Source organism: Pinus tabuliformis, chromosome 9 (assembly GCF_031772625.1).
Source record: "Pinus tabuliformis cultivar Carrire ecotype Pingquan chromosome 9, CPIR1, whole genome shotgun sequence".
In the NCBI taxonomy this organism is placed as follows: Eukaryota; Viridiplantae; Streptophyta; class Pinopsida; order Pinales; family Pinaceae; genus Pinus; species Pinus tabuliformis.
This window is the reverse complement of record NC_142307.1, coordinates 1,708,460,894-1,708,474,701: the sequence shown is the minus strand read 5'-3', so window position 1 is coordinate 1,708,474,701 and position 13,808 is coordinate 1,708,460,894. Positions and strand designations below refer to the sequence as shown.

At 41.6% G+C, this 13,808-nt stretch overlaps 1 protein-coding gene across 1 annotated transcript in view; it reads left to right on the top strand.

The window, feature by feature from the left end:
- Nucleotides 1-1,505: 1,505 nt before the first annotated feature.
- Nucleotides 1,506-13,808, top strand: part of LOC149155494 (uncharacterized) — a 31,417-nt gene continuing 19,114 nt past the window's right edge. Inside the window, exons 1-2 of the mRNA XM_089445650.1 lie at nucleotides 1,506-1,750; nucleotides 2,160-2,302. Coding sequence (XP_089301776.1) covers nucleotides 2,180-2,302 — 123 coding nt within the window. The 5' untranslated portion in view covers nucleotides 1,506-1,750; nucleotides 2,160-2,179. The remainder of the gene's footprint in view (nucleotides 1,751-2,159; nucleotides 2,303-13,808) is intronic.

Below are 13,808 nucleotides of genomic sequence, written 5' to 3'. Positions count from 1 at the left end.
TATCTCCCACATCCGGACTCCGATTTGACCCTTTTTTTTTTTTTTGTAATTGGGTGATTTTTCGAGAGGAATCCAGATCTGGTATTTTATTTTTTGTAAATTTTGTACCAAATGTTTCAGATCTGATCTGCAAAGTCGCCGCCCAAAAAAAATCCTGCAAAAAAATGAAAAAAGAAAAATTCTTCCTGCTTGACCCAAGAAAGTGCTCTGTGGAGGTTGTAGCACATGCCTGAAGTTTGTTGAATATTGCTGCAAAATTTGAAACTGAAATATGCATCAAACCCTCATTCCCATGGAATCATAACCTGCTCTGATACCACTGATCCAGATCTTGAGGGGAGGCCCCCAAGATCTAAAAGATTGAAATGGATCTTGGGAGGAGAGACCCCCAAGATCTAAAAACTTGCAATTTCCACAAGAAAAATAAGGAGAACGCCCAATAAAAAAACCACAAAGAAACTTTTATTTAAAATAATAATGAAAATAAACCAGCTAGGGCGATGGTAGCTTATTTCTGAGAAGAGATGTGTGGCTACATGCCTTTGAACTGTAAAGGCTGCATTGTGGCGGACAATCTGTCATTTTACAAAATGTGACTTGTTACTTATAGTTTTTTTCAGTTACAATACCACGGGTCAATTCCATGGGTGAATGAATACCATGGGTGGATTTTACAATACTACGGGCAGATGCCATTTACAATACCATGGGTAAATGAATACCATGGGTGGATTTTACAATACCACGGGCATATGCCATTTATAATACCATGGGTAAATTCCATGGGTCAATGAATAATATAGGTGGATGAGTACCATGGGTTGATGCCATTTTCCATTTGGATCAATCATATTCATGAGTTTTTGTGAAACAAATTATGTCTTTTCATTTTGCAATAGGCCCTATCCCAAGTCCCCTCCTCCAAGGGTAGTCTCTACAGTTCCAACAAACTAGACTTAGGTAGACCCGGGTAGGATTTGATTGCTACACAGTTTGACACACAAGACTCAAACTTGAGTCTTCACCCCTTTTCATCCATGTTGATCTTGTTGTTTTCTTCCCTATTATAGAATTAACTATTTTTTCTTTACTAACAACTTGCTGCCCTGCTTTGTCATGAGGCCTAAACACTACAATAACTGCTTTACCATTGTAAAACCATGCTCTTTTCCCTTCATTTCTCGCTGCTCTAATTTTTTCCACTTCTTCTCTTCTCTCCTCTTGTTGTTTGCTAATTAAATCTTCCTCTAAGAAAAAGTGCGAGCCTTTCAAGAATTTCTTTTTGCTTAAATGATAATATTTGTCTTGCACACTTATCATGATAACTTTTATGAGTAGAAGCCTCTCTTCACATGTCTTTCCCACCCTCCTTGCTTGCTTTCCCTCTTCAATATAATTTTCTCATGCAAAAAATCCCCGGGTCAAAACCATATATCTTTAAAAACGTATAGCTTTCATGTTGTTTACAATGACATCTCTCCAATCCCAATGGAAAGTTCGTTCGACAGCAATACTCCTTTTCATGCTCATTTCCTTGTTTTCGTGGAGAAAACCCTATCCTCGTGTTGAGGTAGGTTCCCCGTCCATGTGACCAGCGCTTGCTTGTAGCTTCCCTCCTCTCTAAAACCCGAGATATGAGCCGCGGGGAAATTAGTCTTCCGAGCTGAACAGATAAAAAAACACGGAGAAGAAGAAGAAAAACCCTCTTGATCATCTGTACCTCTGCACGGCCTGTTTGATCAAAACTCAGGTAACTCGCCATTTCATTTCATCTCATCTCATGCAGAGTTTTTAAAACCGAGATCATTTAATAGGATGCCGAGTTATGCTGCTTAAAATACAGAGCTCAGGCTTTCACGTTTAGAACTTCTCAACTGTTTTTTGAAGTGCTTTAGTATACTTATTTTTTCACGTCACATGGTTTTATCGCAGATCCGGTTCCAATAGATTTTGCGCATAATAATATTTGCCTTTTCTAGGGCTTTTCCAATTAGAAAGGTTTTTTCTTTTGTTCATCAGGTTTTCAAAGAACGGGTTACTGTGGAAGATTTTGTCTGATAATACTATTATGCCTTTTCTTAAGGTTCTGGGTTTTATTTATTTGTTTATTTTTTTGATAAAACGAATACTGATATGGGTAACGGAAATATTTGGGCCAGTGAGCTGCAGTGAAAACGCCATGGATCGGTACCAGAGAGTCGAGAAACCTCGACCGGAGACCCCAATAAATGAAAATGAAATCCGGATAACTACCCAAGGGAAAATGCGGAATTACATCACATATGCAACCAGCCTTCTTCAGGTCAGTAAGAGTTGATTTTTTTGATTTACCATGGTTAGCTCGTTAAAATTTTAAGATTTATTTTCGCCTATTGGAGGCCCCTTTTCCGGATAGAGGGACAATGAAAAACATGGTAACAACATCCGGGTACAGCAATCAATGCATAAACACAGTTCCTTCCTAAGTCACATTAACTCTCTTTTTTGGTGATGTGTTCAATTTTTCAATGTCGCACACCTAAATATTAGGGACGTTCATTCTCTTAGTGTCGACATTCACAGAACACATGCTCTGAATAGAGCACACGCGCTCCGGCTTTAGGTGTCCTGACGTTTGCCTATGGTCAATGTCCTGTGCGTTGGCATTCGTCAATTATTTTTAAGCCAAAATTTGGATCTTAATGTGCTTGTGCTAGAGCCTCTCACTTTTGATGGTGGCGATCCTCTCGAGGGGTCGTCTACCTTTTCAACGTCAACCACAACAACATATGCAACACTTGGAATGGATATGTTGGAGGAGGGATTAACATGGTCGCATTGGTAGCGTCAGTGTCATTGTTCGCAATATTGTTGATTTGATAATGAGATTTAGGAGGATGATATATGAGATTCTTCTACCCTAGTTTGTGTTTGCTTTCTATCTTCTTCACCCATGTAATTTATTTTCATAACATTGAAAGAGAAAATTACCTAGCATTGAATGAGAAAACTACAGTTCTATATGTATGATCTATGTTGTATTATTGTGTGTCTAATTGATTGCAGTTCTTGTTTTTTAAATATCAAAAGTTTTACAAGAAAAAGTAATTATTTCTATTCCAGTATAGAAGAAAATCATACTCCTCATGGGCACGAGGCATGTTACATACTTCGAGAATTACTCTTCTTCCCATGAGATAAAACACATCTTCATTGCCTGCTACTCCAAAATACTGAGGTAAACTGCTAGTGGCTGCAAATTAACACTATACATTTTATTTTCGCCTTTCATCCACTTAATAACCATCATTGGATCCCTAATGACTTGACGTTTACACAAGGGAAATTTTAAAAGGGTCCTTAATGGCATCATCTTTGTGTAGTTGTTTATAATGTTTGTAATATATATATATATATATATATATATATATTCCCAAATGAAAACCTTGCAAGACCCCCTTCTCTTCCTTAGAATATCCAAATAGATGACAACTCAACCTCCAATCGGAATTTCAGCTTGTAACCCAATGGGCCTTGGTTGGACCAATGTTAACATAACTGGATTGGTCATTGAACTGATCAAACTCAAAGTTGGAAATTGGACAAAAAATACACAAATGTAAGAATATATATATATATATATATCTATCTATCTATCTATCTATCTATATATATATATATTCTGATGTGCATCCATATGTATCCAAACCATTATACACAAATATGCATATTTTCTCATATATATAGCCGAAATAGCACCATTTGTAATCCATCTATGAGTCAACAATCATCAAGAAAGAGGCTCCATATGGCTTCCAGAGTCCCAAAAAATCATGCTACAAGGAATACCTACATATCATCAAAATCATAGCATGCATTGGGATTCATCATCAATATCACCCTCTGGCATGAAAATAAGATAGGAAAAGCTTGACATGTCAAATTAGGATTTTCTTGAGTGATGGGCTGCTAATTTTAGGTTACAATGGTATGCTTAATGCTTAAGAGCAATTTACTTCAATTTTTTTCTTATTAGCCCAATAGCAATTTCTAGATTAGCAATCACATTAACATGACAGTAAATGCAGATAGAACATAAATAAAAACAGTAGAAGACAAGCCAAAACAAGAGTACACAAGATGTGGCGCATGCAAGGGACAAACCCCAATGTGGGGAAACCCTTTGATCAATTCTTCTTATTATTCTTCAAAATTTCAGCACAGAGAGAGAGTACAATATAAAAAATTCACTTGTCCAATCAAAGTGAAATATGTTCAGGCAAACAACAGCCACATGAAGCCCTAACCAGAAAGTTAACGCTGGTCAATGGGGCAAAATTTGTCCTCCAAAACAGCTCGGTCAAACCCAGTCAACTCAGCGTCCAACAGTGATCCGAATCAGCCCAAAACAGTCCCGAATAACTCAGTCAAACTTTGTCAACATAGAGTCAAACTTGCGGTCAAACCCTCCTGTAGTCAACGCTGGTCAAACAACTTGGATTGCCTCGATTTTTGTGCCCAAAAATGTTGCCTACCCAAACAGAAATATCCTCAAGAAAAACGCAGTCAAATCAAGTCAACAGCTGCCTAGTCAACGTTGGTCAAACCCTCTTGCAATTCGGTCAATGCCCAAATAGAAAATTACAGTCTTCTTCTTCGCACGTGTGGAGAGAGAGGCTGCCCAGAAATCTGTACCCAATCAGATGAGGAGAGAGAGATGTGTGTGAAGATGAGTGAGCAAATGAGGAAGAGGCTCCTATTTATATGCAACGTTGAGGATGAAAAGACATGTCTTGTGGGCTTGTGAGCCTACATTAGTTTGTTGGCCGACCTTGACAATTTGTCCATAATAGAAATAAATTCATAATTCCATTTGTACATGTCAGAATGAGATGATCTTTAGATCAATCCTACACCTCTCGGAAAGAGGAATCCAATAAAAATATCAGCTGCATCATATGAGTTGTCCAAGGTGGAGTTTGGCCCTAGTTGCCAAATTTAACACTCCCTCTCAACTAGGAAGAACTCCACCTGCCAAACCATCTGACAATCTGTACCATCCCTGTCATCCCTGCTCTGCTCTGTTGAACCATGAAGAAATAATGAAGAAGAAATGATCGAGAATGTATCATACCATTCTCCACTGACCTGAAGTCAGTCTCCAATAATCGAGAGTGTATCATACTACTCTACACTGACCCGAAGTTAGTCTCCATTGATCTCAGATCAATATCAAACATCCTAGCATAGGGAGTATAGTAGTACACAATGCATCCATCGATAGTACTATGATCCCTATCCTCATTTCTGTACTCATTGGTTAGATGAGAAGTACTTCCCATGAGTCCCAGACTGCATGCGTAGGATGTATCGATAGGAGAAGGTGAACAACTCATCCTGCTCATATGCCATAGGAGAAGGTGAACTACTCATCCTATGCATATCTCAACCATCATGGGGTATCACAGGGGAAGGTGAACCACTCACCCTGTACATCGTGCACCACTAGGGGAAGGTGAACCACTCACCCTATGGTCGCTCATCGCTCCAATAAGTCCCCCAAGCCCCCTTGGAGCTCTCAAAGCTCAATATCCAAATCAAATAGGACCCTCAGAAGAGGGTCTCTCCACGACTCCAAGTCGTTCACGGAAGGTTAAGAATTTGACCTTCCCCATGGGCTTCGTAAGAATATCTGCAACCTGATCATCAGTCCCAAAATGACGGAGCCTTATTGCTCCCCGTTGTACCATATCCCGAATAAAGTGGTACTTGATATCAATATGATTGGAGAAGTCATGAAACATGAGATTCTCAGAAAGACGAATCCCACTTTGGTTGTCTTAGAAGATCATGGTGGTATCCAACACATGTGCAAACAACTCAGTAAAGAGCTTCCTCAACCAAAAAACTTCACAGGAGGTCATACTAACAGTGATATATTCGGCCTCAACGGTGCTCAAAGCAACCGACTTCTGCTTCCTGCTCATCTAGGATCGAAGCAAAACCTAGAGCGAAGCAACATCCCGATGTGCTTTTACGATCCACCACGCTGCTAGTGTTGGAAATAATACTGAGAGGGGGGGGGGGTGAATCAGTATTATCAAGTTCTTTTAACAAATCTTCGTTATTTATTCTTTAAATTATTTTTGCATGTCAGTACCATAAAATAATGAGCATGAACAAAGAAAACAGATAGTCACACCAAAGAACACAAGATGTAAGGTGGAAACCCAATGTGGGTGAAAACCACTTGCTGCAATATGTCTCTATCTTCTTTCAAATTAGAAACTCCTTTTACAATGGTTTTGTACTGGTGCAGTCCTTTACCAGTACGCAGGCTGCAACCTGCAGAGAGCTACAACTCTCTCTCGTTTTCCAGTCTCTCCTGGAAGGGAGCTACAACCCCCTACTTCTTTTCTTTCAAGGACCACTTTTCATAAATTTTCAAACTGGAACCAAGAACATCAAAAACCCATCAACTACACTTGCATCATCAATCTCTGATTTCACCAAAGCCAACCCGCATACAGATCTGCAAATATTTCCTTATAACTTTGTAGTTGTTACATCAGACATACCCAGATCATAACATGTGTAAAATTAAACATGCATCAATAATTCAGACCCAGATTATTAGATCTATAGATCAAGCGTAGGCCACATATCACAGATCAAAATCATATAGAGATACCACTATTCCAGCCTTAAGATTTTGACCCATCAATAGAACTTATCCTTCTCCTTACGCTCAGGTTCCTTCTTCATTCAGATCCAGATCTGCACCAAAACCCAATCACAATATTCCAGATCTAGCACTTTATCAGATATTCGATAATTTAGAAGATGCTTTGCCAAATGATCTCCTTCCTCTTTTATAGTCTTAGGCCTTTTACAATACCACGGGCCAAAACTATAGGATCAAAAAACTGTTGGACTAATACCATGAACCAACCATGAAAGTACGTGAGATCAACACTTTTGGATGCAATACCACGGGCCAAAACCATAGGATAAAAAACTGTCGGACTAATACCATGAACCAACCATGAAATTGCGTGAGATCAACACTTTTGACGAGGTACCATGGTCCAAAACCATAGGTTCAAATACCAAGGACTAACTACCATGGACCAAAGGTAAGTTCTCCAACATATACGCGCTTTTCCTTGCATGAAAGTGCGTACCATGGTCCAAAACCATAGGTTCAAATACCAAGGACTAACTACCATGGACCAAAGGTAAGTTCTCCAACATATACGCGCTTTTCCTCATAGGTTCAAATACCAAGGACTAACTACCATGGACCAAAGGTAAGTTCTCCAACATATACGCGCTTTTCCTTGCATGAAAAAGTGTGAACTTTTTCTCTACATGAAATAAACTTTTCTCTGCATAAAAGTGCGTGAACTTTTCTCTACATGAAATAAACTTTTCTCTGCATAAAAGTGCGTGAACTTTTCTCTACATGAAATAAACTTTTTTCTGCATATAAGTGCGTGAACTTTTCTCTACACTATAATTTATTATCTGAGATGAGTGGGTTGCCATCAAGTACAACAAATGTATCATAATGCCAACAATCTCCCCCTTTGGACTTGATGGCAACAACAACCAATCACTCTCCCCCTTTGACATCAAGGGCAAAGGGTTATGCTCCCCCTAAGAACATGCTCCGCCTGACTATAAACCAGATCTGCAAAGAAGAACCATAATCCATGACCATGAAAGAGATAAAGACGTATTGCAGCAATATTCAGACCAGCATCCATGATCTCCTTCTGTTAAATTGGCAACTAGGGCCAAACTCCATGTGGGTTAGCTTATTTATGGCAGCTAATATTTTTATTGGATCCCTCTCGTCGAGAGGTGTAGGATTGATCCAAAGATCATCCGATTCCAATAAGTATTTATGGAGATATGAATTTATTTTGTTTATGTAATTATAGTCAAGCCGACCAGCACATATGTAGGCTCTAGAAGCCCAACCGACGTGTCTATTCAACCTCTACACTTTTAGTATAAATAGATGAGGATTTGAAGTAATTTGCACATGTATTCTTGAGGTGATCTCCTCTCCACGTCTGGGTTTTTGGAAGGAGAGAACCTAAAGATACGCTGGCCCAAGGGTGATGCCCTAACCGCAGGAAGCCGCAAGCATATGAGGATGAGCAGCAGACAAAGACCTAATACGAGGCACGCAGGCCCTAATCTACGCAGTCAATGGAGTCTCCTTCAATGTAGCAATGACAACATATATTCACATCTATAGAGATATATACATGCTGTAGCATTATACGCTAATCATAAATATATACGCAGAACAGTTATGTTATACGCATATTCCGCAGTAAGGTTAAGGCAGCCGCAGTCATATAAGGAACAACCGCAGTAAGGTTAACGTAGCCGCAGTCAAGCCGCAGTCATGTCTTACAAGGAGGTCTGGACGCAGTGCAAAAGGAGACCTGTAGCTGTCAAGAGGAGTACTAATATGCAGTATGAAGGTGGCCATAATCCGCTGTCCCAAGGTCCTTATTACGCAGCCCTAATCTGCTGTTAAGAGGCCCATTCATAGTCTTGTGAAGGCTCCTATTTGCTGTCATGAAAGAGACTCCTTATCTGCAGCAAAAGATGGCACTTATTCACAGTATAAGGAGGTCTGAAAGGACAGCATATAAATTTGGATTGCTGTAGGTGACAGCATGATCAGTGAAGACATTTAAGACATGCCTTAAGGACTGTGTGAAAGGTTGGTAAGCCACTGCTACATAATGAAGGAATGCGTTGAAGAAATCTGCCCTAGATCAGCTTATGTAAACAGTTGGATGTTGGAAAGGGCTGACAGCAGAGTCAAGTCCTTATAGGATAAAGTATTGCTGCATTGATGGTGCTTGGATGCTGTTTGATAAAGGACTGGAGGCCTAACTTGTTGCTCGGCTAGGCCGCAGGCCATAGCTAGCAACAAAGGCTGTTCTCAGGATTTCCAATTAGACCTGGACAGCAGTGCAGTGGTGGAGTCTCTACTTAGTTCATCACAGCCTTAGAAGGCCTGCCTTATTGACCATATGGAGAATGGAGGATGATGTCCTATCTTATGAAACAGGGACAGCTTATGCAGCAAGAAGACTACAGCGTTCTGGGAATTATATTGAGTCAAGGCTTGACTATGTTTGACTCTGTGTGATGAGCTTCCTGTTGATGATACTTGGATGAAAGAGTCTGTCCAGTTTGACCAGCATTGACTTCTCTGGTCAAGGGTTTTCTACTGCTGTAACAAAATCTCAGATTTGTATATTTGTACTATCTCTCTCTGCTGAACTTTGAAGAACATAAAAGAAGAATTGATCAAGGGTTTCCCCACACATTGTGGGGTTTGTCCCTGGCTTGTGCCACATCCTGTGTCCTCTTGTCTTGGCTTGTTTTCTGCGTTTTATATTTATGTTCTATCTGCAGTTTATCGTAATGCTGATGTGATTGCTAACTGTGAAAATTTAAATAAATTGCTCTAGCATAGAACATACCACAAATTAACATGGTATCAGAGCTAAGGCGAAGACAATGCCCAAGCAAGAGTGAAAAAGCAATCACCGAAGACAGTTGGGACAAGACAGAAGGATCAATGGGGTGAAGTCAAAGCAGAGAATGTTATTAGAATGGTGCAGCAAAACTTCTGATGGCATCACTTCATTAGGAAGTTCAGATCTAAGGGTAGGAAGGAAAGGTAGATGTGTTGGTTATGAGTTCGGCCCTTATGCGAAGGAGTGCCCGAATGACAGAGATGCGGGTCATCAAAGACAATGGTCGACTTTTCCACGAAAGCAAGGAACCCCAAATCTCTTTTATGTACCTGATCGAACCTGATGTCCATCTCAGAAATGGAAGTCAAAGGTTGCAGGGTGGCACTTATCGATATAAAGGTACGTGTTTGAAAATAGATCTTTTAAAGATGTTTTTGAGTTCAGGGTTGTATCAAGTTGCAGGAAGTTCACTAGGGACCATGTCCATTGACTCAAGGTCTGTGAGTCAAATGGTGACTAGGATGCCTGTATTCAAAAGAAGCATGCAGGTACATGTCTGAAATGTACCGAAGGAAAATATTATAAGGGGACCATTCCCCTCATACAGCTGGTTCACAGGTTTGGAACAACTCGAGGAGTTTGAGAATCATGATTAAGGAATCTCATGTATACAGGCGGAAAAAAGCCCTCTATGGCTTGAAGGAAAACACCTCGGGCATAGTATGAGAGGATTGATAGCTTTCCAATGCAGCTGAGATTCACTAGGAGTGAAACCATTACTCGAAGGTTGTGGATGATAAACCTCTCGTACCGGCACCTATGTCTGACAGGTGCAGACCCTCTCATTCATAGGAGACAGAGGGAGTTGGATTCTGAATGTGGGAAGATAAGATGCAAGCTTGTGACTGCCTCGATGATCTTAACTTTCAGAAGTTATATGGTAATGATGCCGGACCAGATTTGGGAAATGCCTCTGAGTTTCATAAACTCATTCGCATTGATGTTCTTGGAGAAGCTCCGTCCGGACATCTGTGTTGCAGTTAGCATGGTGAGCTCATATTTGGTTGAGCCTCACTAGATTGGTGCCAAGAATCTTCTAAGATATCTTCAAGGCACAATCTCTCATTAATTGAGATACACTGCCGGAAATATGAAACCACATGATTATTCGAATGATGAGTGGGCAGGCAGTATGGAGGATCACTAGAGCACTTCTCAGTGCTGTTTGCCTCGATATCCTGAAAGAGCAGAGGAAGCAGAAGTCGGTGACTCTGAGCACCACCATGCTGATAGTATGGCCTTCTGTGAGGCAGTCTGGTTGTTGAAGCTCTTCAGTGAGCTGTTTGTACACATGATGAATACCATTGTGAATCTCTGTGACAACCAGAGATGGGATTCGATTATTGAGGAATCCCGTATTTGACAATTGCTCCAGCAGATAGACATCAATTACTGCCTTATCTGGGATATGGTAAGTCGATGATCAAGGAGGCTCCATCACACTGAGATGATGTACAGGACAGAGCCCTGAGAAAAGATCAAATTAGTGATTTTCCTGAACGACTTGGAGTCGTCGAGAGACCTTTGTAAAAGGGTCCTGCATGTTGCATACATTGAGCTCTGGGAGCTCTGAGGGCTTGCGGTTATTACTGGAGCAACATACGACCACAGGGTGACTCACCCTCCCCTGGTGGTGCGCACTGAAACAAGATGATTCGCTCTCTTGTGGGACAAGATGATTCGCTCTCTTGTGTAGCAGGATTGATGTGTTCTCCTGTGAGGCCTGGATTGATGTGTTCTCCATGGCGGTTGTAGCAGGATTGATGTGTTCTCCTGTGAGGCCTGGATTGATGTGTTCTCCATGGCAGCCTGGATTGATGTGTTCTCCATGGCGATTGTAGCAGGATTGATGTGTTCTCCTGTGAGGACAAGATTGATTAAGTTCTCCTGTCGAGGCTTCCTACCCATGCAGTCTGGGACTCATGGGAAGTACCTCTCATCTGATCAATGAGCAGGGAAATGAAGTTAGGGACCATAGTAATACCGATGGACGCATCGTTGTATCTACCGTACTCCCTACGCTAGGATGTCCTCCATTGATCTGGGATCAATGATACTGGTCTGGGACCAGTGGTAGGAGTTGTACACGCTATGACGCTGACTTCGGGTCGGCTGAGACTGGTCTGGGACCAGTGGTACATACTCCGAGACTGACTTCGTGTCAGTGCAGGACTGGTCTGGGACCAGTGAGAGTCGTACATACTATGACGCTGACTTCGGGTCGGTTGAGACTGGTCTGGGACCAGTAGTACACTCTCTGAGCCTGCGATACTGGTCTGGGACCAGTGGTAGGAGTGGTACCTACTATGACGCTGACTTTGGGTCAGTTGAGACTGGTCTGGGACCAGAGGTATGCACTCTGAGTCTGACTTCGGGTCAGTGGAGAATGGTATGAGACATTCTCGATCAATTCTTCTTCCTCATAGTTCAGCAGAGCAGAGCTAGCAGAGCCAGCAGAGCAGAGCCAGCAGAGCTGAGCAGAGCAAAGCAAAGCCAGCAGAGCTGAGCAGAGCCAGCAGAGCTGAGCAAAGATGGGCAGAGCAGTGCAGGGCACTGATGGCAGAGATAGTACAGTCGGACTTATGGATCAATGGATGGAGTTCTCCCTAGTTGAGAGGGAGTGTTAAATTGGCAACTAGGGCCAAACTCCATGTGGGTTAGCTTATTTATGGCAGCTAATATTTTTATTGGATCCCTCTCGTCGAGAGGTGTAGGATTGATCCAAAGATCATCCGATTCCAATAAGTATTTATGGAGATATGAATTTATTTTGTTTATGTAATTATAGTCAAGCCGACCAGCACATATGTAGGCTCTAGAAGCCCAACCGACGTGTCTATTCAACCTCTACACTTTTAGTATAAATAGATGAGGATTTGAAGTAATTTGCACATGTATTCTTGAGGTGATCTCCTCTCCACGTCTGGGTTTTTGGAAGGAGAGAACCTAAAGATACGCTGGCCCAAGGGTGATGCCCTAACCGCAGGAAGCCGCAAGCATATGAGGATGAGCAGCAGACAAAGACCTAATACGAGGCACGCAGGCCCTAATCTACGCAGTCAATGGAGTCTCCTTCAATGTAGCAATGACAACATATATTCACATCTATAGAGATATATACATGCTGTAGCATTATACGCTAATCATAAATATATACGCAGAACAGTTATGTTATACGCATATTCCGCAGTAAGGTTAAGGCAGCCGCAGTCATATAAGGAACAACCGCAGTAAGGTTAACGTAGCCGCAGTCAAGCCGCAGTCATGTCTTACAAGGAGGTCTGGACGCAGTGCAAAAGGAGACCTGTAGCTGTCAAGAGGAGTACTAATATGTAGTATGAAGGTGGCCATAATCCGCTGTCCCAAGGTCCTTATTACGCAGCCCTAATCTGCTGTTAAGAGGCCCATTCATAGTCTTGTGAAGGCTCCTATTTGCTGTCATGAAAGAGACTCCTTATCTGCAGCAAAAGATGGCACTTATTCACAGTATAAGGAGGTCTGAAAGGACAGCATATAAATTTGGATTGCTGTAGGTGACAGCATGATCAGTGAAGACATTTAAGACATGCCTTAAGGACTGTGTGAAAGGTTGGTAAGCCACTGCTACATAATGAAGGAATGCGTTGAAGAAATCTGCCCTAGATCAGCTTATGTAAACAGTTGGATGTTGGAAAGGGCTGACAGCAGAGTCAAGTCCTTATAGGATAAAGTATTGCTGCATTGATGGTGCTTGGATGCTGTTTGATAAAGGACTGGAGGCCTAACTTGTTGCTCGGCTAGGCCGCAGGCCATAGCTAGCAACAAAGGCTGTTCTCAGGATTTCCAATTAGACCTGGACAGCAGTGCAGTGGTGGAGTCTCTACTTAGTTCATCACAGCCTTAGAAGGCCTGCCTTATTGACCATATGGAGAATGGAGGATGATGTCCTATCTTATGAAACAGGGACAGCTTATGCAGCAAGAAGACTACAGCGTTCTGGGAATTATATTGAGTCAAGGCTTGACTATGTTTGACTCTGTGTGATGAGCTTCCTGTTGATGATACTTGGATGAAAGAGTCTGTCCAGTTTGACCAGCATTGACTTCTCTGGTCAAGGGTTTTCTACTGCTGTAACAAAATCTCAGATTTGTATATTTGTACTATCTCTCTCTGCTGAACTTTGAAGAACATAAAAGAAGAATTGATCAAGGGTTTCCCCACACATTGTGGGGTTTGTCCCTGGCTTGTGCCACATCCTGTGTCCTCTTGTCTTGG